General features: G+C 47.2%; 12 protein-coding genes; 7 read left to right on the top strand and 5 right to left on the bottom strand.

Moving 5' to 3' along the window:
* Positions 1-705: 705 nt before the first annotated feature.
* On the top strand, positions 706-1318 carry GSBLH_T00006524001 (uncharacterized protein; the record flags this gene model as incomplete). Its single annotated transcript, XM_013041486.1, has 5 exons — positions 706-810; positions 841-909; positions 939-1076; positions 1107-1191; positions 1221-1318. The coding sequence occupies 5 exons, from the start codon at positions 706-708 to the stop codon at positions 1316-1318; spliced, it is 495 nt and encodes a 164-aa protein (XP_012896940.1).
* Positions 1319-1335: 17 nt separating this feature from the next.
* GSBLH_T00006523001 (uncharacterized protein) lies at positions 1336-1793 on the top strand (the record flags this gene model as incomplete). The annotated part of the gene is made up of 2 exons (XM_013041485.1): positions 1336-1514; positions 1544-1793. The coding sequence occupies 2 exons, from the start codon at positions 1336-1338 to the stop codon at positions 1791-1793; spliced, it is 429 nt and encodes a 142-aa protein (XP_012896939.1).
* Positions 1794-2052: 259 nt separating this feature from the next.
* GSBLH_T00002865001 (uncharacterized protein) lies at positions 2053-2605 on the top strand. XM_013041484.1 has 5 exons: positions 2053-2131; positions 2161-2239; positions 2274-2358; positions 2393-2523; positions 2554-2605. The coding sequence occupies exons 1-5, from the start codon at positions 2121-2123 to the stop codon at positions 2563-2565; spliced, it is 318 nt and encodes a 105-aa protein (XP_012896938.1). The 5' UTR covers positions 2053-2120; the 3' UTR covers positions 2566-2605.
* Positions 2606-3344: 739 nt separating this feature from the next.
* On the top strand, positions 3345-5825 carry GSBLH_T00002864001 (uncharacterized protein; the record flags this gene model as incomplete). The annotated part of the gene is made up of 13 exons (XM_013041483.1): positions 3345-3429; positions 3463-3526; positions 3558-3897; positions 3930-4130; positions 4165-4251; positions 4284-4418; positions 4448-4555; positions 4589-4792; positions 4825-4974; positions 5009-5064; positions 5097-5205; positions 5239-5502; positions 5532-5825. 13 exons carry the CDS (start codon positions 3345-3347, stop codon positions 5823-5825), a joined length of 2097 nt encoding a protein of 698 aa, XP_012896937.1.
* Positions 5826-7377: 1552 nt separating this feature from the next.
* Positions 7378-8607, top strand: GSBLH_T00006522001 (uncharacterized protein; the record flags this gene model as incomplete). Its single annotated transcript, XM_013041482.1, has 3 exons — positions 7378-7405; positions 7468-8311; positions 8388-8607. 3 exons carry the CDS (start codon positions 7378-7380, stop codon positions 8605-8607), a joined length of 1092 nt encoding a protein of 363 aa, XP_012896936.1.
* Positions 8608-8840: 233 nt separating this feature from the next.
* GSBLH_T00002863001 (uncharacterized protein) lies at positions 8841-9303 on the top strand (the record flags this gene model as incomplete). XM_013041481.1 has 1 exon in its annotated part: positions 8841-9303. The coding sequence occupies one exon, from the start codon at positions 8841-8843 to the stop codon at positions 9027-9029; it is 189 nt and encodes a 62-aa protein (XP_012896935.1). The 3' UTR covers positions 9030-9303.
* Positions 9304-10904: 1601 nt separating this feature from the next.
* On the bottom strand, positions 10905-12816 carry GSBLH_T00002862001 (uncharacterized protein; the record flags this gene model as incomplete). Its single annotated transcript, XM_013041480.1, has 8 exons — positions 10905-11475; positions 11521-11676; positions 11709-11857; positions 11888-11933; positions 11968-12218; positions 12251-12433; positions 12464-12593; positions 12620-12816. The coding sequence occupies 8 exons, from the start codon at positions 12814-12816 to the stop codon at positions 10905-10907; spliced, it is 1683 nt and encodes a 560-aa protein (XP_012896934.1).
* A 1584-nt stretch (positions 12817-14400) lies between these two features.
* GSBLH_T00006521001 (uncharacterized protein) lies at positions 14401-15063 on the top strand (the record flags this gene model as incomplete). The annotated part of the gene is made up of 5 exons (XM_013041479.1): positions 14401-14458; positions 14491-14597; positions 14628-14687; positions 14718-14966; positions 15001-15063. The coding sequence occupies 5 exons, from the start codon at positions 14401-14403 to the stop codon at positions 15061-15063; spliced, it is 537 nt and encodes a 178-aa protein (XP_012896933.1).
* Positions 15064-15084: 21 nt separating this feature from the next.
* Positions 15085-16161, bottom strand: GSBLH_T00006520001 (uncharacterized protein; the record flags this gene model as incomplete). Its single annotated transcript, XM_013041478.1, has 1 exon — positions 15085-16161. One exon carries the CDS (start codon positions 16159-16161, stop codon positions 15085-15087), a length of 1077 nt encoding a protein of 358 aa, XP_012896932.1.
* A 133-nt stretch (positions 16162-16294) lies between these two features.
* GSBLH_T00002861001 (uncharacterized protein) lies at positions 16295-17842 on the bottom strand (the record flags this gene model as incomplete). Its single annotated transcript, XM_013041477.1, has 1 exon — positions 16295-17842. One exon carries the CDS (start codon positions 17840-17842, stop codon positions 16295-16297), a length of 1548 nt encoding a protein of 515 aa, XP_012896931.1.
* A 1120-nt stretch (positions 17843-18962) lies between these two features.
* GSBLH_T00007096001 (uncharacterized protein) lies at positions 18963-20007 on the bottom strand (the record flags this gene model as incomplete). Its single annotated transcript, XM_013041476.1, has 6 exons — positions 18963-19307; positions 19338-19421; positions 19457-19573; positions 19605-19694; positions 19729-19881; positions 19915-20007. The coding sequence occupies 6 exons, from the start codon at positions 20005-20007 to the stop codon at positions 18963-18965; spliced, it is 882 nt and encodes a 293-aa protein (XP_012896930.1).
* An 846-nt stretch (positions 20008-20853) lies between these two features.
* Positions 20854-22047, bottom strand: GSBLH_T00002860001 (uncharacterized protein; the record flags this gene model as incomplete). Its single annotated transcript, XM_013041475.1, has 1 exon — positions 20854-22047. The coding sequence occupies one exon, from the start codon at positions 22045-22047 to the stop codon at positions 20854-20856; it is 1194 nt and encodes a 397-aa protein (XP_012896929.1).
* Between the last annotated feature and the right edge of the window lie 1983 nt (positions 22048-24030).

The raw sequence follows: 24030 nt of genomic DNA, 5'->3' as shown, positions 1-24030 counted from the left end.
ATTCATATTCAAACTTGATTTGTCGATGGAGTACGGCTACGAAGAGGAGTTAAATCAGATTCGGGATTCCATCGACGAAACATTTAACAAGCTTTGTGAGCTTTGGGATGTGATTGGCTGCGTTAATGATGGAAAACGCGAAGAACGAAAAACCACGATTGCAGCAAGCTGTAAAAATCATATCTGTCAGTATCTAGATCGTGTATATGCCGCTGAGGATCAGGTGATATTTTTAAATTTGGTTTGAAATTAGAAACGTATCCAACTGCTAAAGAGCATTAAGGATGAGGAGGACGCAATCAGTGGACTATCTACCAAACTTGGAGTACGAGTCAAATATGTTGGTATGGATCGTATATTTAATGTAACAGCCGTGGACCAATGACCCTTCGGAACGCACATATCCGCTACGAGTAAAGGAATCACAAATGAAGTTGTGGCATGAGCAACTGGCAACTGTAGATCTGTTCTTTATGATTTTAACTAGAAATATGGAGAAAGGAAAGTGGAGAGCTTAGGATTACTAGAAAAGCTCAAAGGGCTTTATCAGGATTTGGGAGAAGAGGTGGAAGATTGTTTTTCAAATCCAGATGATTTCCTAACAGAGACGAAGATGTCATTTTTACGTGATCGATACAACGAACTATATACTTTAAAAGCATGGCCTATAGGGAGTGAATTTATTGTTAGGAAAGCAGGGTCCGAATGAAGAACCAATTAGTCGATGTGTTACACAACTACTATTCTCTTCTCGGCATAACTTTAGAAAACCAATCAAATGACGTGGACAATCTCATTCTTTCGAACTGCGTAGCTCTTCCGTCCGTCCATGACACCTAGCCCATTCCAGTGACCACTGCGATGTTGGACCACATCAATCAACGACTCGAAGAGCTGCGCACTCTCGAAGTACGTTTGCAGGGCTTTCTGAACGCAAGGCCCAGCGGAGAGAGGTCATCGACCGTTTTTACTGTCAAATTACGGAGCTTTGGCGTCTTCTCAACACATCTGCGGAAGAAGTGGATTCCTTTTCGGCCAAATGCCAGATCAACTTGTCGAACGAGACGATTTCTCTGGTACGCGAGTCACCCATTGTTAAGAAATAGCACGAAAACTATCTCCACCAACTGCAGGAGCAAGTGAAGCAGCGACTGACGCAGCTGATCCCCGCGATTCGTGAGGAAATCCAGGGTTTGTGCTGTGAAGAGAGTCGATGTTAGGCGTAATCGATTACATCTGCGCGTACAGCAACGTCCTGCAGAGCTGGGATTTGTCGGTTTTGCAGGCCTCGCCCGGTATTTCTGATCGTTCCGACTGACGGCAGAGAACTTCACGATGGAGCTGTTCGAGCAGCACAAGCAGCTGTACGAGCGACTGCGCGAGGCGAAGAGCACGCTGGACCCCGTGGTGGAGAAGATTAACAAGCGGGAGAAACTGCTGAGCACTCGACTGGAGCTGGAGGCGCTGCGCAGCAACCCGAATCGATACTCCGATCGGCGATATAGCAATAAATAGTGCGTACTGGAGCGATTTTCAAGCGTAGTTTACAGAAAGAAATCCAGATGAGCAAGGAGCTGGCGAGACTACCGTTCGTGAACAAAGAATGCATGCAGGCGATTAGCAGCTATGAGGCGCAGTATGGGGAGATCGTTATGAACGGAAAGCGATATATGGATGAGCTGAAAGAAGAGGAGATCCTGTCTCCGAGAAAGGTTGGAATGTGGATGGATTGTGAGGGTAGACGATGGCGTCTGTGCAAACAAGAATACCGAAGAGAATGTGATAGTGTGTAATCTGTTCCTCAGTTTAGTTTTTTCAATTCTCCTCTCTTTTGTTTCTAAAACGAAGTTTATAGTTGTTTCGATTGTTCGCAAAACATTTTCATTTCCTATCCACAACAAGGAAGGAATTATAATTTGAAATCGAATAGGACCCATTAATGCAAAATCATAGTAGATATAAATAGCGAAAAGGGAATATAGATTCGATGCTGTCCCAAAAAGGAATTTGGGTCCATCCAATCTCTTTGAGTCGTTTTCATCAGTAGTGTTTGCCGCATTCATTTAGTCATGCCATTTAAGCGTAGGTAAGTATTTGTTCTAGTCGAAAAAGTGAAAGCAATGCTCGAGTTGTTGGAAATTGGGTCTAATGGCTTTCTAGAAATCACGGTCGTTCGAAGAAGGGTAGAGGTCATGTGAAGCCTGTCCGTTGCACTCACTGTGGCCGTTGTGTGGGAAAGGTGAGTTGTTGTTGTTTTTGCGTGATGGGTTTAGGATAAGGCCGTGAAGCGTTTCCAGGTGAGAAACATTGTCGATGCCTCGTCCCAGAGAGATATTCGTGATGCTTCTGTCTATGAACGTAGAATTTGGTGAAGGGTGAGCTAATTGCGTAGAGTACACTCTCCCCAAGCTGTACATCAAGCAGCAGTACTGCGTGTCGTGCGCTGTCCACGGTCGTATTGTCCGTGCCCGTAAGGTTGAGGACAGACGCATCCGTGAGTACGTGCGTCCTCAGTTCAAGGGAGTAGGTTTGTGCAATTGAATTAATGGATAGGATCGTTCTTAACGTCTTAAAGGAGCGATTCGTCAAAGGATGTTGGCAATATTGCTTGTTTGTTTTAGAATTGTCGTTCTGTGACTCAATGCTTATAGCAGAGTGGACAGAATATGGTAATAGAGACATAGTTTCGACCCCACCAATTTGTAGTTTTTTTCGAAACAGGATGGCTCGTTCAGAAAAAGGGTAGGAAGTAGGAATCCATGCTAATTTTGTAGAGTTGGCTTGCATTTTCAAAGTAATGATTGTAGAGTGAACCGATGGAAATAGAAGAACAACAAACTACATCTGTATCTAAAATCGTGATTAGTTTGACGAATAGTCTCATGAAGACCAAAGAAGCGTCCACGAAGAAGCTGAAGCGGAAGACGAAATGCAGAGCGATCGAACATCCGAATATTCAAAGGTACACGCTTGGAGTGATAGATGAAATGTAGTCGTTAGCAGCTGAAAACGCAGACGATGCAGACAGCGACGTAGGGAATACTTGGGATAGTTTATAGAGTGGGCATCTGTAACTTCAACTCGTTCTCGACAAGAAAAGCAAAAGCGTTTGCTCGATTTCCTAGTAAAGCAAAGCCCTGTATTTGGCGGTTTTATCGAGTCAAGCAAAAAACAAACTGCTGCAACGCGTGGGAGGTAGTTGTTCCGAGTTCCAAATGACTTGAAGACGTCGGCTGAGCATTGATAAAACGGGTGATAAGAATGAAGACGAGGACGAGTCTCTCTCTCCCAGAGATGAAGATATCATTCATCTACAGACCCAGCCCTCGTGCATTCAAGGAACAATGCGCAGCTACCAGATCGATGCTTTGAATTGGCTGCTGCACCAACACCAACTGGGATTAAATAGTATCTTAGCAGATGAAATGGGTATTCAACAGGACGATTCTGATTGATTGCTAGGTTTGGGGAAAACGTTGGAGACGATCTCTCTCTTGGGCTTTTTGAAGCAATATCTGTCGATCAGGTTGTCTGTGGATAGAGTGAATCGATTATAGCGGTCCTCACTTGATTTTGGTTCCGAAATCGACGCTTGGCAACTGGGTGAATGAGATCCAAAAGTTCTGTCCGTCGCTCCGCGTCTTGCGTTTTCATGGCACAAAAGAAGAGCGAATCGACTTGAAGCCGATGGTTCGCGAGAAAGACCGAAGCTGGGACGTGCTGATCACTACGTACGAAATGTGTGTGATAGAGAAAGGCCTGTTCCAATCTGTGGACTGGAACTATTTGGTAATCGACGAGGCTCATCGGCTGAAGAACGAGAACAGCAAGCTGAGTTTGGTTCTGCGCCGATTTTCGGTGAAAAACCGGCTTTTACTGACGGGCACTCCGCTCCAAGTAGGACGCGACGATCGCTCGTTTATGAGTAGAATAATCTGCACGAACTGTGGGCATTGCTGAACTTTTTAATGCCCGAAATCTTCGGCTCGCAAAGCGTGTTCCACGATATGTTCAATTTGGAGGAAGACGCTTCTCTCCAACAGAAAGAACAGATGATTCAGCAGCTTCATCAGGTGTTGGAGCCGTTCATGCTGCGTCGCCTGAAGTCCGACGTGGAGCATTCTTTGCCTGTAGATGTTTTTGTGTTGTTGATGATGATTCCAGCCCAAAATCGAGACGATTCTGTATGTCGGCATGTCTTCAATGCAGAAGGAGTTGTATAAGAAGGTGCTGGTGAATGATTATGAAAGTGTGAGTCGATGGATGATGCGGTTCTATCTCAGATCGTGAATTCGCGCGCAGAGCGATCGCATCTCCTGAATCTTTTGATGCAACTACGCAAAGTCGCCGGTCATCCGTATTTATTCGAGGGGGTGGAGGATCGTTCGCTGGATCCGATGGGAGAACACGTGATCACGGTAGAGAAAGCTGCGGAATCTGAGTCTAGAATTGCGGAAAAATGGTGTTACTGGACAAACTGCTGAAGCGATTGAAGGAAAAGGGATCGCGCGTTCTCTTGTTCAGTCAGATGCGTCGGGTTCTGGACATTTTGGAGGTTTCTGCGAGGTGAATCGATTCTGATTGGTAGGATTATTGCAATATTCGAGGCTTCGAGTACTGCCGCATTGATGGAAGCACGGAGTCTGTGGATCGCGAAGAAGAGATCAACAGCTTCAATGCGGAGAACAGCACGAAGTTTGTGTTTCTTCTTTCTACGCGGGCGGGCGGTCTGGGAATCAACTTGGCGACTGCGGACACGGTGATTCTCTACGACAGCGACTGGAACCCACAGGTAGAGCAGGCGAAGGACGGCTCGAATCGTAGATGGACTTACAGGCTGAAGATCGCGCTCATCGCATTGGACAGAAGAAGACGGTGAATGTGTACCGGCTCGTCACGGAAGGGACAGTCGAGGAAATGATTGTGGAGCGAGCCAAATTGAAACTGCGACTGGACACATTGGTGATTCAGCAGGTAGGCGATAACGGGATGAAGTTTTACGAATTAGGGACGTTTGCGCGAGAAATCGTCGCTTTCCAAAGAGGAGATGATGGAGATGATTCGGTTTGTGCTTTCGCTGCGCGTGTGATCCGTAGACATGGAGCCAACGAAGTGTTCTTGTCGACTGCAAACGGGATTCAGGACGAAGACATCGATCGCATTTTGGAATCGGGTCATCAGCGAACCGAGGAATTGGCGCACCGCGTCGAAAAGGCGCTTCCGTCCGACGAGCAGTAGCGATTTGCGCGCCATTCGATTGTGGATAGATTGCTGAACTTCAAGATCGATCACTCGTCGATTTCCGTCTACGAAGGCGTGGATTACACGGAAAAGCGAAAAGAACTGAAGCAGCTGATCCTGAATGAAGTGACATTGGTCTCGAGTTCGCGTCGAACGCGTCGCGGTGTCATTTACGAAGATCCGAACGCCGCGCACGAAGAGAGCGCCAAATCGCAGAAAGTCCGAGCGATCGTGAAGCTTCCTTCCATGTTTCCCCACCAAGTAGCGATTCTGGCGCGTCTGGAGAGTAGTTTTATGCGAAGCAGAGGATCGAGGAGCTCGCGGCGATTGCGCAGAAGAATTTCGAAGATCCGTCGTATGACCACACGGCGAAGAAATGGCTTTCGGAGGAGGAGGAGGCGGAGCTTTCGCGGCTGCTAAGCGAAGGATTCGATAATTGGAGGAAGGCGGATATGCTGGCCTACGTGCAGGCTGCGATGGATTTCGGCCCAAAGGCGTACGACCAAATCGCGGAAGCGATCGGTACGAAAACGGCGGAGGAAGTGGCGCAGTATGCGGAGGTGTTTTGGAAACGAGGCCCGTAAATGCGAAGCGTGGACGTAAAGCGCAGGAACGAAATCCCCGGATTTGAAAAGCTGGCGGAGAGAGTGGAGCGGAGTGCTTCGCGCCGTGAAGAGATTCGGTGCTATCGCGATGCGGCGATTGAACGGGTTTTGAATAGTGCGAATCCGTGGGAAATGGAGTTCAGTCGAAACCGGCAGGGAAATTTCTCCCGCGAAGCGGATTCGTTTTTGGTGATTTGCGTAGAAACGAAGGGCCGAATCGATGGATAGGTTGCCTTGTATGGATGGGATCAGTGGTCTCGCATTCGCCGCGCTGTGAACGAAGATCCGCGACTCCAATTTGATTTTTATTTGCGCTCTCGCACCGAGCAGGAATTGATGAAGCGAGCCGAAGTGTTATTGAAAGCGATCAAGCGGGAAGGAAAGCAACAACAACAACAGCAACAACAACAACAACAACAACAGCAACAGCAACAACAGGAGGAGAAAACTCACGTATCGCAATGGGAGGAAGAAAAAGCGAGTTTGCAGCGAGACTACGAAAGTCTGACGGAAGCGGAGGCCAAACTGGCGGAGGAAGTGAAGCAGATCGACGATCGAATCGAAGAGCTGCAGGCCAAAGTTCGGGAAGCCCACGAAGCGCAAGAAGTGCAAATGAACCAAGCAGCCATCGCATCTTCGGATGCTCTGGCGAGGGAAAAACGGAAAGAAAAGCCCAGTCTCCGCGAGTTGAGCCTTTCTGCTCCTCATCTTTTCCAGCTGGTTCCGTTCCTGGACACACTCATCGCCGGCGTGATCGGAAGTCTGCAAGAGATCGTGACATTCCTGCACTTCCAAATGCCCTTTCTCTCGTACAAGCAGCTGAAAGGCTTTGTCTCCGCGGTGACGCAGAAGAAGGGACGTAGCACTTTTACGCTGATCGACTCGCTTTACGACAAGGAGAAGGACTGCGTTAAGCTCGACGGCGAGCTGGAGATTCCCGCGGAGATTCGAGCGAAGTGCGAGGAGCTCGGACGGGCAGCTCGCTCGTCCAGTCGCGGCGTGTTCAACGCGAAGGCCTGGGTGCAGGCGCAGGAAGTTCGCTCGCTTGCCATTCGCAATCGTTTGATTGAATTCGTCGAGTCGCACATCCCTGTGCGGTTCGAACAACTGACCAGCGAGGAGGTCTTGAAAGAGCTGCAGCTGTCCGCGTCGGAGGTTCGACTGCATGCTCACGCGGTATTATGCGCAGTGGAGGAGGTAGGAGAGGAATGGTCGATGGAGCATAGAATGGGCAGCAAGTGTGGAAACCAAAGAGAGACAGTGTGAAGAGAGCGGCTAGCAACGGAGAGGGTTCGAATGAAATAGTACAAGGAGATCTGGGAAAGAATGTAAAGTTGGAGGGAAGTGTTGAAAGCGCCGTGGGATCGACTGCTATATCCCCTTGATGATAGGAACCGCTTTCATCAGACTGACGCTTGCAGTTATTATTCTCACATTTAGTTTTCCTGTTGTACAATTAACAGAGTTTGTTTGATAAATCCTTTATTTTCGTAAATCGCATTTTGCTTTTACTTGCGTTATGATGTTCTTTATGTTCCTATCGTTACTGCTTCTTGTGAGTGCGGAATCGGTCTTTTCAAGCTCACTCGAATCTAACTCTCAGTTTTGTATTTCTCTTTAGATTCTGCATTATTCGTAGTAAAGCAGTCGACTCATTCATTGAGTGAGGCATCGAGGGCCTTTTCTGCTCAATGCACAATAACCTATCCGCAAGATATTGCGTATCGTCAAGGAAGTACTGTCAATATCTCACCCACTCATTCTTGTACTGTTTCTTCGTGGATGATTGAGCCTCCTCTTCCGTCCTACCTTTCGTTTGATTCAGAGTCTGGAGTCATTTCTGGAATCGTGGAAGAGGTTTTTGAGGAACAATACGTCATCACAGCTGTAACAAACGAGGGGAATGTGCAGATCTCTTTTATTCTCAGCGTCTTATCGAATGGATGCGCAGCAGACGGAATCTGGCCGTTCACTTTTGGTTCGCAGACCGCCAAGATTCCTTGCACAGATGAATATAATTATGTGGGTGCCTATTACCGAACGTGTGAGGGCTACATAGCTCCTCATTGGGGAGAAGTCACAGGCAATTGCAGCCTCGGTCCCCCATACGATCTACACTATCCTTACAAGCGAATCCAATCATTTTATGGTTATTCCGTTTCTCCCATCATTCCATCCTTCCGCGGGAAGGGCTCTGCGTTTTCTCTGAACTCTCCACTTCCCTCTGGAATGGAGTTCAATGCGGAAAATGGAGCTATCAGCGGAATGCCCACTGGGGAAGTGGGATGTTCGACAGTAAATGTTTCGGTTCAAAACGAGGTGGGGAACTGCACAGGCAGTGTTGAAATCTGCGTCATTGAAGGGAAAAGCAGACCATCAACACAGAAGACCATTCGTCCATCCTTCTGGAATTTTTGCAGTATTGCAGTCCTTGTGGTTTGTGTCATAATTATGATTTTGATTGCGTATTGTTTTCTGAAATGAAGTGTTTGTTGGAAGACAAACGAAATGTATTTTCTCTGTTTCTCTTGTGGAATATAGTATGTTTCCGCATTCAATTGAGCCCAAAATAGGAGAGAGAGTAAAAATCGATACTGGGCAAGGTGTGAATATTAAAACCTTCTTAATATTGGTCCTTACACACAGTAAAAACCATACATCCAAAAAGAATCAATGTTCCCAAGAGAACTTCATGACCTCCTATATACACTGTGTTATGAACAAGAGAGTGCATCACAAAAATAACACATTGCAGGCTTGAGCATGGTAGAAAACAAATGGGTTTCGATTACCACAAAATAACAAAAATCCATTTTCTCTTTGGCGACCCTATTAAAATAGTGAATCGATCCAATTCCAAAAATCCCAAAATCAGAAATCTATCCCCAAAATAACAGAAATAGGAAAATGCGTCATCAATAACCCAAAAATGCATTTGGGTCACATCAAGCAAAATATAGCTCTATAATAACAAAACTTTTTCTTTTTTATGAGATGCCAATACCAGAACGTCGTTTATATACCAAGAATAGCGCTGTGATGAAAAAATGTCGTGTTTGCAGTAAGACAAAGCACCTTTCCTCCTTTACTAAAACTGTGCTTAATTACTGCCATTCTATCTGTAATAGTTGTTCCAGCGAGATGATGGAGAGGTTTCTAAGTAGAATAATTATGTTTTTGTAACGTAGAAAAACAACAATCCTGTTCGGATCAGGTGGAATCCCCTCGTTGTAGCAACTACTACGAAGGTGAGCAAGTCGCTCAGAGTGATTCTTTGAATCAACACCCTTCTTCTCGCTCTTTTGTTGTCCCCTACTCTAAGTGGATACCTGTGAAACGCTTTGGAAGTGAGCATAGTTTGAGAGATGCAGTTTATGTTGCCAAAGTGGTGAAGCCTTTTAATAAGGTGCGTTCAATTTAGTCTTTAAGAGTTTCATATTAGCTGAATTTTCCACAATTTGATTTGTTTTAGTAAGAAAACAAGTTAATCAGAAAGGATTGAGTCTCTTCGTTCTTGTGATGACAAAACAGTAATGGTCAGCGATTCGCTTTGCCTTTCAAACCCGTCTTGCCTGTTTTGAGGTAGACTGGTGGAGCGAACGTCTATTTTGCATAGAGGGCATATAGGATGGGCGCTATTCGTCACCACAGTCGTAAAGGGGAGCCTACAGAATCCATTCATCGATACATGGCCGATGAAAGATATGATGGCACGCATTCAACCTCTTAGGTACTGAAAACAACGAGAAGTACCACCAAATTCGATGAATTTTTCAAAGCTTCCAAACAAACCGAGCAGCAGTCGTCAAGGGATATATCATCTCTTGATTCAATCTAGATTGGTACTTCAATGGTCATCGTTCGCTACATCCTTTTTTCCGATGTATGTGTAGTACTCGTGAAGTGAATCTACAGTGACTTCTCCTGAGTAGGTTGTCGCAGATCTGGAACCCCATCTATTTTGTCACATTCTCCGAATTCTACGAGTTTTGGCGTGTTCGGCGATATCGAATGCATGCGTCCACTCCATACACGGCTAATCGAATGATGAGACACATGGCAATGGTAGCCAAAATACCTGGCAGTCAAAAACGCAAGCTGGAACTACATAGCACCGTCATAATAATGGCTGTAAACATGGCTGCAAACAAGAAAATAGAATAAGAAGATGGAATCAATATCCACAAAGGATAGAATTCACATTGTAGAAACAAACATCGCAGAACCTGAATATATCTTTTAAACGGCTTTCCAATCCCAGCTGATCCACTCTGACGGACTTGGAATCGAAAGAAGCAGGAGGCAGGGACGGTCCAATGGTTACAGGCGCGAGATGGGAATCGTCTTGTTCTTCTCTCTGCTTCTCCATTCCGGTAATCGGTCTAGACATTGGCCAGCACACGATGTCTTACTTGTAGAAGCGTGGCACCAAGCGAGCGACCATCAACGGATTGACCTGGCAGACATCGCGAATGTAGATGGCATCGGTGAGCTGGATGTCTTTGAAAAGCACCCAGTGATGCGGCTACGTTGCACACACGGCTCCTTCCCTACCTTCGACACCAAATTGAGCATGCTATCGGGGTGCAGATAAACCTCAATATCCCCCTCATTGCTTCCGCTGGTGTTCAGCAGATTGATGGGCACATAGCACCCATTGCTGCTCAGCATGCAGATGTTCTTGAAGTACGCCTTGATCAGGCACTGCATGATCGGATCGTCGTTTGTGGGCTGGGAAGTCTCGGAGGAAAGATTCTGGACCGCGTCGCGCGGCAGCAGATCCAGGAAGTACTTGTACTGCATGCGAAGCTCCAGCGCCTTCTTCATGGCCAAGGGATTCAGATAGTATTCCTCGCAGAACTGAGCGATTTGACGGCTTGTTATCTTCGCAGGATCGTAGTGAATCGGCGTTTCGCCTTCCAAAACGGGCGGATTCAAAAGATACTCTCGAATCTTGAGATAGGTGAACTGATCGCCCCGGTCATCCTGCAACTCATCGAATCAAACGCTGCGCTTACGACCAGTTCGCCCATGATCTTCTCATATTCGACCTTCCGCTCATGATCCTTCGGCTCTTCTTTGAATAAATGGCTCACCGAGGAGAACGCAGCGATGGTGAGCGCATCTTCGACACAGCCACACTCCAATGCAAAGAGGAGAAACGAGGCTAGGGAATGAGGCAAGAGAATCAAGAAGAAAACCGAGATGCGTGTCGACCGGGATTTGCGAAACGAGAATTCCGCGAGGATTGATGGTGTAGCTGGGGAGATCCAGCGTGTTGAGAATGTTGAGAATCTGGCACGAAATGCTGTACCGAGAGGAGCTGATCTCCGAGGGAAGATCGAACGTGTCCAGCTGGGTGTGAAGAGAGAGGAAGAGAAGAGATACGTTCTGAATGCCGAGCTGTCGTGTTAGCAAGATTGTGTCGCAGAGCAGCAATCTCTTCACTTCCGGATCGCTTCGCTTCTTCAGAGACGCGAATCCCTCTTCGGTGTACAACCGAAAGCAGGATCCCTGCGTAAAGCGACCGGCTCGTCCAGCCCGTTGCTCCGCCGAAGCCTGCGCGCCTTGAAGAAAACAAAAAAGCCTACTCGCGAGATCGGCTGAATGACCTGCGTGTTGATGTTGACTTCCTTGTTGTATCTACCGCATCACCGCAATCCAAGATTGCCACATTTGAATCATTTCGAAGCCCGAATCGATGACGCACGTCACGCCGTCGATGCTGAGGCTTGTTTCGGCCATCCCCGTCGCTAGAATGACTTTTCGAAAGCCTCGCGAAGTCGCGCGGAACACTTTTTTCTGCTCTGCGTAGGGGAGATTTGGATAGCTGCGGAATAAAAAGCTCAGAGAAACGAAAACAGAGTCACAACCCAGAGCTGTCCGTTGCGCAAACGACAAGACTGGCTTTGCTCGAGAAGCCGCTCTTTGCACGCTTCGATCTCGTCTTCTCCAGGGAGGAACACCAAAATATCGCCTCGAATCGACGAGTTGTGGATGCTAATCACTGTCTAAGGATCAATTTCCTTATGCAATCCGACAGAAGCGGCCGTGTACACATAATTCGATACAGGAGAAGAAGCATAACTAAAGATAAGAGAAGAAGAAAGGACGCAGGAACAAGATGTTAACAGGATATTGACGTCCTTGAACAGTAAGAATGGTGTAGGGCTTGAGGAGATCATGGGAACGCGAGTATTCGACATCCTGGAAGTAGTGCTTGTACAGATTCACATCCAGCGATGCGCTCGAGATGATGATTCGCAGATCCTGCCGCTTTCGAATGATCTTCTTTAGAAGGCCGAGGAGCACGTCGTTCTGAATCGTCCGCTCGTGGACTTCGTCAACCATAATCACGCTATAGTTATTTAGCTACATATAATACACAGATGAAGAGAGAAAACCATGGGGTTGTGAGTCATTTCACGCAGGAGCTCCTTGTCTGTCATATATTTGATTTGAGTCATTTTCCCATTGCGATTAAAATTGTAATCGAAATGGACACTATATCCCACTGTTTCTCCTAGCACACTCCGCTTCTCTTCGGCAACACGCTTTGCCACCGTCGTTGCAGCAATTCTTCGGGGCTAAACAGAAAACGCTTCGCGAGCGAATACCTGGGTACACACAATACAGCGATTTCCATCTGCCCATCCAGATTCTTGCAAATACTGAGGAATCTGCGTTGATTTGCCGCACCCAGTTTCTCCCTGAATAATAACGACATGGCTCGTTTCAACAGCATATCTAACAAGTTATTTGCTTCCAAAAGCAAGAAAATACAAAATCTCCCTTCGGTAGCGATAAATCGGCAGGTCTTTTCTCTAGAGTCGATAGCAAACCAGAAATGATTGCTTACTTGTTGTTCTATGCTCACTCTGTTTTGAGTATCGTTTACCAAGTAAGTACCCTCGTCTTCATACTCACGATCCACTCCCGGATCAGATGCTCCAGGAATCCAAAAATTCATTTCCAACAAACAAAACACTTGAGTTGATTCACAATACCTTTGGATTTCCAAATGTGGATAGTACAAGAAACGACAAATAAATAGAGGATATCCCACAGAAGATACGTAAATCTAGAATTGATAAGTCTCATGAAGCACACATCCAGAGGAGTGAAAGCGAAACCGCGAATAAATTAAGCAGCAGGCTGGAATACCAGACTGAAAGAAGAATCGACAACACTAACCAAACGATGGCGAACGATCGATACCTCCTGAAAATAGACGACTCTTTGAAGTGGCTTTTTTCATTTAAAGAGTCCACAGACTTGTTGACTGCCATGAAAAGAATGCTGAAGTAAATGCAGGCGAGTCTGTTTCGATTATAAGAAAAAAAACAAAGGATACATGAAAGTGACTAACGCCGAAACAAAGGAATGCTGGTCGATCAGAGGGGAAGGTAGCAGAAACAGACAAAGCAAATTGGCGATCGCATAAACCACAGAAAACCCAATGCATCGGTAGCCAAACGAGCCGATCTGCTTCCAAGGGAAGACTCCGATTCTACGGGATGAGCCAAAGCCATCCAAGCAAACCCGTAAGCGAGCAACAGAACAATGCAGCCACCGACACTGCGCAGAATAATGACCAAAGCATCCAGAAGAAGGTTCAGAGGAGCGCGGAGATGTCCAGAATGGTTGGAAAGCAGCAGAGAGATGAACGAGCAAACGCATCCAGCGCAGCAGCACAAAATCAAGGTCAGAATGAGTCTGTAATAGATCGTGTTCCGCACAGACTTCATGAAAAAGCACCAAATGGGGACCAGAATGATATATACGATGGCGAAAAGCAGCTTTTCAAAGATTGCAGGGTAATAACCACTGGGAAGTTGCCCAGTTGATATTTTGACTTCATCCGTCTTTGAGTATTGAGTGTTGTTGGATGAGCCGCAAAAGCCAGCAAGAACCACATATATTCCTTTCTCTCTCGTCTCCAAATGCGCTGCCAATGTGGTAGGACCTCTAGAATGCAAGGCAAACAAATTCCAAACGTTATCTGTGCAAACGACGTGTTGAATCGAGAGCCATCTTTTGGAAGGACCAATCGATTCAATGAGGAACAATATCCTTGCTAAATCTCAACAGAAACCGAAAACAAATAACAAGAATTGCAAAACTCGTACAGCAGAAGACACGTTTGTTCCCAAAAGCAAAACCAGAAAGATCGTAGGCTTGTTTAGTGAGAACCGCAATCTCCATATTCCCAGTCATTGGGCGACCCTCAACAGCTGGAGAAACAGAAAGTGTTGACTCTACATAGGAATAACCGTAGTTATCATAGCTATGATAAAAGAAAAAAGAAATTCTATATACTTATTAATCATTTCTGATGGGACGCCTTCAATTTGATATGTGGAGATAATCACATCATCCGATTTTGATTGTCCTGATTCCTGAACAAAATATGCAGCAGCAAAAGATAAAATCAATAAAGATAAAAGGATCATTGATGAAAAAATACAAATTATTGGCATCCCACAATATACATGATGTGATGTGATGTGATCGGGTTTTGTATGAGTAGTATTATCAGTAAAGAAGCAAAGAAATGAGTGCTGTCAGAAGTTGTTCAAACCCCCTTTGCGGAAATACGGAGTCTCGACCTGGTATTCATGTCCTTATTAACATTCAGGAGTAGGTGAGTTCAAGAAGTGTTCTCGTTGCAAATCTGCTTGCTACTGCTCGAAGAAATGCCAGTCAGCTCATTGGAAGAATGGGCATCGTGAGGAATGCAAGCCCTTTGTCGTTTGCCTATTGTTGACCTATTTGATGTAGGATGAGTCTCAAAAGAGTGCGAAATCAGCAGAGAGGAAGTCTGAAGCGTCGACAGAGCAAGTTTGCCTTCACAGGTGAATTGAGTAGTAGACTTTGATGTTACAAAAGGAATGTCAAACAATGTACAACAACTTTGAGATGGCCTCAACTGACCTGTCCAAATTGAATTTACAACTTGACACTTACAAGATTAGTATGAAGAAGTTGACGGAGATAGACGAATCAAAGGATGTGTTTTGTAGGTATGGAAGCATGTATATGTTGCATGACCACGCGACTGCCAAACAAAACCTGCAAGAAAAAATGGATCGTTTGAACTCAAAGATCGAAAGTGTTTCAGTATTATTCTGTTTTATCCAGGTCTTACCAATAGAAACAAGTGAAGTATTTTGAAAAGAAGTATAAGGATTTGGAAGCAAACTTGAAAGAAATGTGATTTTTTTTACTCAAACAATTTTTATTCTTGTTTCAAACTTTTAGCAAGTTCGTCATTCAATTTATGAGCATATCGATGATAAAAATACTGATTCTTTGATCGAATTACATACGAACAACCAGGATAGGGGCACTGGGGGCAAATCTCAGGATGGAGTTGCAAGTGGGAATGGTGACATAATACCAGCTTCCTGCATAGGTGGCAGAGCCTACGTCTTTGTACTTGTACAGAAAACGCAGTATGATACATAGTGTGACAACACAATTCAAGTGGAGATGTCAACACAGAGCGGCAATTTTTTGATAGACATGGAAAGAGGTGCTTGCAATGTTGCAACATATGATGCTTCAGATCAAAGCGGGAGCTGCAAGAATGAAGACAACCTTTTTCGAGGCAAGGAAAGGGAAGCGGGGAACTGTGAAGTTTCCGGTGATTTTCCATATCTTCAGGGCTAACACATCGGAAAATACAACCATCCACACCACAAACAATCTCCTCATACTCAAAGAGAGACTTCTGTTTTTTTGTAGGAATCGACGAATACCCTCGCAAATCCAAATAATCGTCATAGCACTGATAACCTAAGGAATCATAATCCTTCTGGACAAAATCAGACACAGTACACTGAACACTACATGATTCGTTAGAGTGCGCTTTAAGGTACTCGTCCTTTTTTGTAAGGTTATTGTATGACTTCTTTTTGATTGCTACCAAATCGAAAACAGGATCATACTCATCAATATCACAAAATCGCATTTCGCATTTATCCACAACAAGACCAAAAGTATCTTCCTGCTTTGTCTTGAGAAGTTCCTTGATTTCGTTGCTCCTACGTAAAAAAGATGCACTCCGAAATGCATCATAATCCAATTCAGAAGGAATGGTAATATCACTGTAATCAATGACTTTTCCATCCTTTTCCACAGTAAACTGTAATTCCTTCGTACCGGCGTTGTGCTCATTAATGTCCGATAGCTGCTTTTTAAGATGTTGACCAACTTCTGAAACATGCTTCCTCTGAAGAATTCCCCTGACCTTTCTGTTCTTCCGGAGTCGCCCCAAGTTATTATATATACTTTCTGGATTCTCAGACGACATGACAATAATAAAATGACTTCACGAAAAAACGAATAAAACAAACATTCCTAGCACGTAACCACAAAAACAATAACAAAATATATCAACACCTCAAGCACGAAATACCAATCCTAATCCTTATAACCCCTTTTCCTTATAACTCCACGGTGTATCCACTCTCCGACTTGTACATATCGCTTCCTCCGACCGTCTTGGATGGCAGCAGGGGAGCGCGTTTCAGCTTTTCCCACACCGATTCAGCGGGTGTTTCTGTTTCTGCTTCTGCTTCTCTTTCCTTCTTCTGCTTTCGCTCCTCCGCTCCCTGCTCGCGCTCCCTTCGGCGGGGCTTCTCTCCTCCTCGGTACGCCGTTTCCTGCTCGGGGTTCGCCCGAGCCTCCTCTTCGAGTTTTTCCAGGGCGGCGCGTGCATTGGCCACGTCCTCGCCGGCGTTTCCCACGATGCTCACCGCTCCGTCCTGCTCCAGTCGCACGCGCACGCGGCACTCGCGCTCAATGCGCACCAGGTTGCTGTTGCGGGGACCGCGGATCGCGTACACCAGCGCCTCGTCCACCTGGAAGGCGACGTGCGTGGCCGCGTACTCCTCCAGCGCCGTCTCCAGCAGGGCGCGCGCCTTCGCCGCCTGCTCCGGCGTGCCCAGCACGTGCACCCACTCATCGCGCAGCACGCGCAGCTGGGCGCCCGACTGCTTGATGATGCCGTTGATGCGCGCGCCCTGCGCTCCGATCACGAACGCCACGCGGTCCTGCCCCACGGGGATCAGCAGACTCTCCTGCGCGGCGGCGTCGGCCAGCGTCTGCACGAACGCCACGGCTTCGTCCATCGCGGCGGCGGGGGCCTCCACCAGCACGGCCTGCGGCAGCAGACGCAGCTGCACGCCGTGCTGCTTGGAGAACGTCTTCATCGCGTCCTTCTTCTCCTGCAGACCCAGCAGCACCGCTTCGCTCACGTCGATCTTGCGGTAGAGCGAGGGGTCCAGCGCCGCCAGCTGCTCCCACACGCGGACCTGCACCAGCTCCACGCCCTGCTTCGGACCCACGATGCGCACGAGACCCGCGGCCTCGTCGGGCTGGATGCGGCAGCGGCTCTCCAGAGCGAGGCGCTGGAACTGGAGCGAGCTCTCCGTGAGCAGACGGTGAACCATTCCGTCCAGATGCAGCTCGCAGCGGATCAAGCCCTGCAGCGCCTCGCGCACCACGGGAATCGCCTCGTCGAGCTGTCTGCGATTTCCGCGCACAGCCACCTTGATGGGTCCAGAGAGAGGGAACTCGCGAGGCAGCGTGATGGTCACATTGTACGCGTTCTGGATCGCGTGGACCACTTCGAAGCGCTCCGCTCGCAGGAACTCGATCTGCTTGCCCGTGCAGTTCAGTTCCTCCGTGAGATACACGCGCTCCTCCAGGTTGGACACGATTCCGGCCTTCGCTGCGGGCAAAGCGGACGCGGGACCCCAGATTCGCAGCTTGCTGCCCTCGATGTGCACCGACACGCCGAGCTGGCTCTCCAAGGCGCGCAGATTGTCTCCGTTCTTTCCGAGCAGCACGCCGATCTCCTCCTTGGGCACGTCCAGCGAATCCTCGTGGAACTCCGCATACTTCGCCACGATGTCCTCGATTTCCTGCTTCGCCTTCGCCACCGAAGCCTCGTCTCCGTGGATGTACACCGCGTCGTGGCGCAGCGACATCGAGACGTTCCACTCCTTCTCGCGCGCATCGATCTCGCTGCGACGCAGCTCCTTCGCGTTGACGAACACTTCGTGGCGCATCGCTACCACTGCGTTCTCTTTGCGGTAGGTGTCCAGCAGCTGCGTCAGCGTGGCCACGGCCTTCTCCACGTTCTCCGGCGCGCCGATCACCACCACCTTGCCTTCTTCGATTTGGATCTCCACCGCCAGCTCCTTTCGCAGCGACTGGATCTTCGCGCCCTTCTCTCCGATCAGCGCCTCGCGCGCCAACTGGCGCTCCGCGGGGATCTCCGCGATCGTGTGCTGCTCCAGCCACTCCTCGACGGCCTTCTTCATCGCCGCCACGTTCTCCTCCTTGCCGCTAATCTCCAGCACGCCCTTCGCGAGCTCGGCTTTGGTGTCGTGCGCCTGGCGCATCGCGTTGATGTTGCTTCCCTTCGGGCCCACGAACAGCGCCAGCAGACACTCCGGGATCTCCACGCGCTCCGTGCACACTGTCGCGAGCTTCGCGTTGATCGCCTCCACGGTTTCCTCGCGACGAGCCTCATCCACCACCACCTTCATCGATCCCTTTGCGCTCTCCACCGAGATCAGGCACCCGAACTCCTGCTCCAGCGCCTGCACCACCGCCGCCTTCTGGTTCAGCAGCATGTCGATCTGCGCGCCGTTCACCGCCATCTCGATCGTGCGCGACGCCAGCTCGGCACGCAGCGCCTCCACCTTCGCGATCGCCTGGGCCACGGCGTCCTTCTCTCCCTTCACGACCAGGCTGCCGTTCGACGCCTGGAGACGGACGTTGAACTGGCGCTGCGTCTGCTGCATGCGCTCCGCTTTGTTCTGCAGCAGGAAGCGAGTGAACAGATTCTCGCAAGGCATCTTCTCCTCCACCTCCACGTGGCTCTGCGCGAATTCCTGCAGCTTCGCCTACACTCGCATCGCGCATCCACTTCTACGAGAGATTCGCGCTGATCCTGCACGGTTCCCAGAATCAGCAGAGCGTCGGACTCCGGGGTAAACGTCAAATACGCGGGACACTCCTTCTGCAACGCGAGGAACTTCTCCATCTTTTGGTTGACAAGCACGCTGCGCAGGAAGGGCGTAATGGGGAAGCTCGACTGCTCTATGGATCAGCGTGGCTAGGGCTCGTCCCAGTACTCTTCATCAGATCATTCAATGCGCGTTCGGCGTTCTTCACAGCATTCTGGCCACCTCGAATCGTGACTTCGGCATCTTTCAGAGTCATGAAGACGCGGCAAGAGTTCTCGATGGATCGGCGATAGCTGTGATCATGGGCCAACAAGGCACGAATCTGCATTGTGGAGAGAGGGATCGTCACTTCCTTCTCGTTCGCCATGTCCGTGAGTTCGGCGATGCATCGCTTCACGTTCGCCAGCTCGCCCAGCACAGTGAACACTTCCTCATTCGTCATGATTCGCACAGAGAACTGCTTCTCCAGCTTCTGAATCTACCCATCAACACGCTCCCGTGCCTAAACATTTGAACCATTTTTACCGACCAATCGGCCGATGCTTTCCTTGGGAACCTTCACTTCCTCCTTTGAGATATCGCTCTTTGTTAACTATACAGTTTAAAAAACATCGCAGTCCAACATACCTTCTTACCACTGCTCGACTCAATACGAGACAAGGTCTCTTCAATCTCCACTGTCTCGGCCAGCTCATCCAGTTTCTTGCTCAGTTCATCGACTCTCTTTGACTTCTCACTCCGTCTCTGCGCATTAAAACACTCACACAACAAATACGTTTCGAATGATATCAATTTCACGTGAAGCAGCAATGTATTGCATGACTCTGTCATAAGACTGCTTCAACTTTAACAAGTCACGTTTTAGCTAGAGAGATGAAAGAAAAGCCCTGACTGCTTACAGCTCTCTCTTCTTTCGCATCACGACTTCCCACTTCCAGTTCTTCTTCCACCGTCTCGATTCTCTCCTCCAAATCCTCAAGGTTTCCAGACTCCTTCGGTGGACATGATGCTACTGCTGATTTGAATGCAGAGTCATAGATTTTTAGCTCACTCTACACCAATTAAGACAAGGACACAAAAAACACAATCAGAGACTTTCTCTCGACAATAAGCTCCTCTCTTTGCTTTCGGAGAGAAGATGTCATCGAACTGTGCGCTTTCTGTGATTCTTCAGACATGAGTATTCTACAGACAAGAGGTTAGAGATATACTCTTATCAAATAAAACTATGCAACCTACAATAATTTGGAAACTGAATAAACCAGTAATACGAAAATGGACAGCTGCAAGTACAGTGATTCCATGACATTGTTGATAATCAAGCCAATACTTGAACGAGCAATGAGAGACAATAATCACCGAAATGAGGATGAATTAGGAATGAATGGATAGTACGGTGGATAAACTGTGGATTCCTGTTTTGGTGATTTTATTTTGAGAGGATAACAGACTGTTGTGAACACTATTCAGTCCCTCCTCTTTGCTGTGAGGATATAGCGATCTATTGATGCTTGTAAATGATAGAATGGCGACATTGTCTTGAGTGAAGAATGTATAAACTTCAAGAAATGTATTTTTGAGTGATGCTAGACTTGATATCAATAAGTTTTCAATAGGAACCAAATGATTTTAGGTATGAGGGATGTATATTTTTATTATGTATTTGCGTTTCTATAAGTTATGTGTGAGTATCTGAAGAAGAATACAGATATCTGGGGCAATTACTGTTATTACTTTAGGCAGGAAGGGATATGGACGAAGGAAAATGAAGCAATGATGAACTACACACCGAATCACTTTATCTCACATGCTCTGACTTGTGTTTGTGTTGTTATCTGTGCAATTCCATATGATAGTTAATTAATCTATAAAATAATCTGCATGAGAAACTCATAGTCTGATATATGTCTACAACTCGTGTCATATAAAAATGATGACAACGAGAAGGTTCAATAGTATTTATCGATCCTTTCTTTCAACAAACATCACAAAATAAAATCACAATCCATGTCGACCTAGATCAACTACACAATTCTTAGAATCCATTCAGCCATATCTAGCTGATTTCCATTATACTCACCATCGATATTCACAACTGAGCTACATTGGAACATGTAGGCATTGAATGCATTCACATTGTTTACAGTGAAGCTCAGAGATTCATTTGCTTCGCTCCATTCCACATTATCTTGGCTATCCAACATCACCCATTCGTCGTTATCTTTGTTCTTTCTACCGAAGATCTTCCACGTGTTGCAAGCCGCAGATATTGAATCGCCGTTAGTAAGCACATACTTATTCATCGTGTATTCATCGCCCTCGGGGAATGTGTAGGTCACTTCCACAGGGAAATCGGAGCTCGTCACAGTGACGCGATATTTGGTAGAAATCGAGGCATCGAACAGGTTCTCAACCGAATGAGCAGCCATACCGGCCTTGTTCGATTGAGCTATTCCATTTGCAACCAGCGATTGCTCATAGATCGTGAACTCCACAGAGCACTCGAAGTGCTCGGCCTCGCCAATCTGACCCTCAGCAGCGTGCATTTCCACAGCGAATTCATACACACCATTCACAGCAGAATAAGCGTCCAGGGACAGCCGGAGAATGCGGTACACATTGCTCTCCTTCAGTTCGGTAGCCTGCGTCGTTGCAGTAATCTCTCCAGCGGGCAAGTTGAAGCGAGAAGCCTCGACTCCGTTCACATAGAACACAAAGCCACCGTTCGTCTTCACCTGGATGATCACAGATCGGAATCCAGCTCCAAACAACGTGTAGCTCTGACGGAAGTAACGCGTGATCGAAGAAATAGCCGGGTACTCCGAGATCAAGCTCCAATCCACATTCTCCGTGGTCCAGCTCGTGCCCACCATGGTCTCCGAAGAGTATTTCCAAGCAGCTCCAGCCTCAATCACTTCAGGAAGAGCAAACACTGCAGACTCTTCAGCACCCACAACAACCTTCCTGTACGATCCAAGCAAACTGCCGTAGAAAATACGAACCATCGAATTCTCAGCCCAAACCTGTTCATTCGAATTCGTCATCACAATCGTGTAGAGACCGCGAGTGATGTACAGGTTCACTACACCAGCAGCACAAGTAGTCTGACTATAGATAGCATGGTCACGCGTAGCTCCCTCATAAATCGTAAAGCCTTCAGAATCCGACGAGTTACCACAAGAACGAATCAGTGTCACTTGAATTTGATCTTCATTCATACTGCTCGAATGAATAGCCGAGAATGATGGTCCAAAGCTGAATGTATTAATCAGACGATCCATTCCTTCTTCTAGAACAAAGTCCAGCGAGAGTTCTCCATGGTTTAGGGAAAGATTGGATGTAGCAGAGGGACCGTGGACTGAATGATTATCCATGACCAACGTGTGTTCAACAGGATTCATACACAAATATGAGGTTCCAATCAAGCACAAACGCTGCCTAAAAATGGGAATACTCGTGAAGGATAATCCTCCCTCATAGATTTCCAGCACTGTTTCGTCATCCCTAATATCACAAGTGGAAACCATCTTAATTAACAATTGCTCCTTACCACATTCAGCAGGACTATACAAAGGTGCAGACTCCACATCATTTAAAATACGAGGCATATAAGTAGGTACATACTCTTGTATTGTGATATCGTCAGTAGGAGTTCCGGCAGCCTCAAGAGCTTGAACAAGAGATGTAGCGAAACCAGAAAGCATATTTGTATAGTAGATAGTCTCCAAAGACAGCAGAGACCGACGATAAACTGTCCACAAAATCGATTTGGAAAAGCCCCTGAGATAGATAGTGCGAACAATTTTCATAACATTAGGTTTAAACACAACAAACTGAAGATTGGAAGTGTGGAGCGATAGAACCCCATTATTCGAGTTTCCATTAAAAGAAGAAGACTCGAATGTGATTGAAGATACAGTGGATGACTCGATATTAAGGGAATGTGTGTTCTTGAATGAATTTGATTCAAAGGTAATAGATTCGAGGTTCGAGAAGCCGCTCAGCGTCAATTCAGGCAAGTCCGCATACGCACCAGAAGTGAAGATTAGAACCTCTGCATTACGAGGAATATCATCGATTGTTGGATACTCTTGTTCTGATACATAGATAGTACTTGTTCCACCGCTAGTGGGAGTGATGGTAGTAGGAGTGATGGTAGTAGGAGACGATGTTGTGGGAGCAACAGTTGGAGCGAAGTTGAAGTACCGAGGATAGATTACGAAACCATTTTCTGCACGGTAGGAGTTCGACACTCCCTCACATTTCAGAGTAATAAACGATCCAGGAGACCAGCCGTTTGCGGCAGTATCCCTCATTAATAACGTGTGTTCCACAGGATTGATGCATAGGTAAGAAGTACCAACCACACAAGAACTCTGAGTAAAGATTGCTACACTACTTGCTGATAGTTTTCCCTCATAAATTTCAAAAGATTCCTCGTCACCATTACTTCCACAAGTCCGAACCATCTCAAGCAACAGTTGTTCTTCATCACATTCAGGAGTGGTAGTAGTAGGAGTGATGGTGGTAGGTGTCAAGGTTGTAGGAGTGGCAGTTGTAGGTGCCAAAGTAGTTGGAGTGGCAGTGGTAGGTGCTAAGGTGGTTGGAGTCATAGTAGTAGGTGCCATGGTTGTTGGTGCCAAAGTTGTAGGAGTGGCAGTGGTAGGCGTAAGTATGGTAGGAGTAAGAGTGGTAGGAGTGGCAGTGGTAGGTGCCAAAGTTGTTGGAGTGGCAGTGGTAGGTGCCAAGGTAGTTGGTGCCAATGTGGTAGGTGCCAAGGTGGTTGGAGTCATAGTGGTAGGCGTAAGTGTGGTAGGAGTAAGAGTGGTAGGAGTGATGGTGGTAGGAGTGGCAGTAGTAGGTGCCATGGTTGTAGGAATGACGGTAGTAGGAGTGGTAGTGGTAGGTGCTAAGGTGGTTGGAGTCATAGTAGTAGGTGCCAAGGTGGTAGGTGCCAAGGTTGTAGGAGTGGCAGTAGTAGGCGTAAGTGTGGTAGGAGTCGTAGTGGTAGGAGTGGTAGTAGTAGGTGCCAAGGTGGTAGGAGTGGCAGTGGTAGGTGCCAAAGTTGTTGGAGTGGTAGTAGTAGGTGCCAAGGTAGTTGGAGTCATAGTAGTAGGAGTAAGTGTGGTAGGTGCCAATGTGGTAGGTGCCATGGTAGTAGGTGCCAATGTGGTTGGGATCATAGTAGTAGGTTCCATAGT

Source organism: Blastocystis hominis (genome assembly GCF_000151665.1).
Source record: "Blastocystis hominis, Singapore isolate B (sub-type 7) whole genome shotgun sequence assembly, scaffold_21".
In the NCBI taxonomy this organism is placed as follows: Eukaryota; class Bigyra; order Opalinata; family Blastocystidae; genus Blastocystis; species Blastocystis hominis.
Note: the sequence above shows the minus strand (reverse complement) of the source record. Positions and strands in the feature narration are given on the sequence as shown.

Excerpts from the sequence above, each read along its gene's own strand:
- GSBLH_T00002865001 (XM_013041484.1), top strand. Across the intron at positions 2,240-2,273 it reads GTGGCCGTTGTGTGGGAAAG|GATAAGGCCGTGAAGCGTTT; the intron begins GTGAGTTGTTGT and ends TGATGGGTTTAG. Across the intron at positions 2,359-2,392 it reads TGATGCTTCTGTCTATGAAC|AGTACACTCTCCCCAAGCTG; the intron begins GTAGAATTTGGT and ends CTAATTGCGTAG.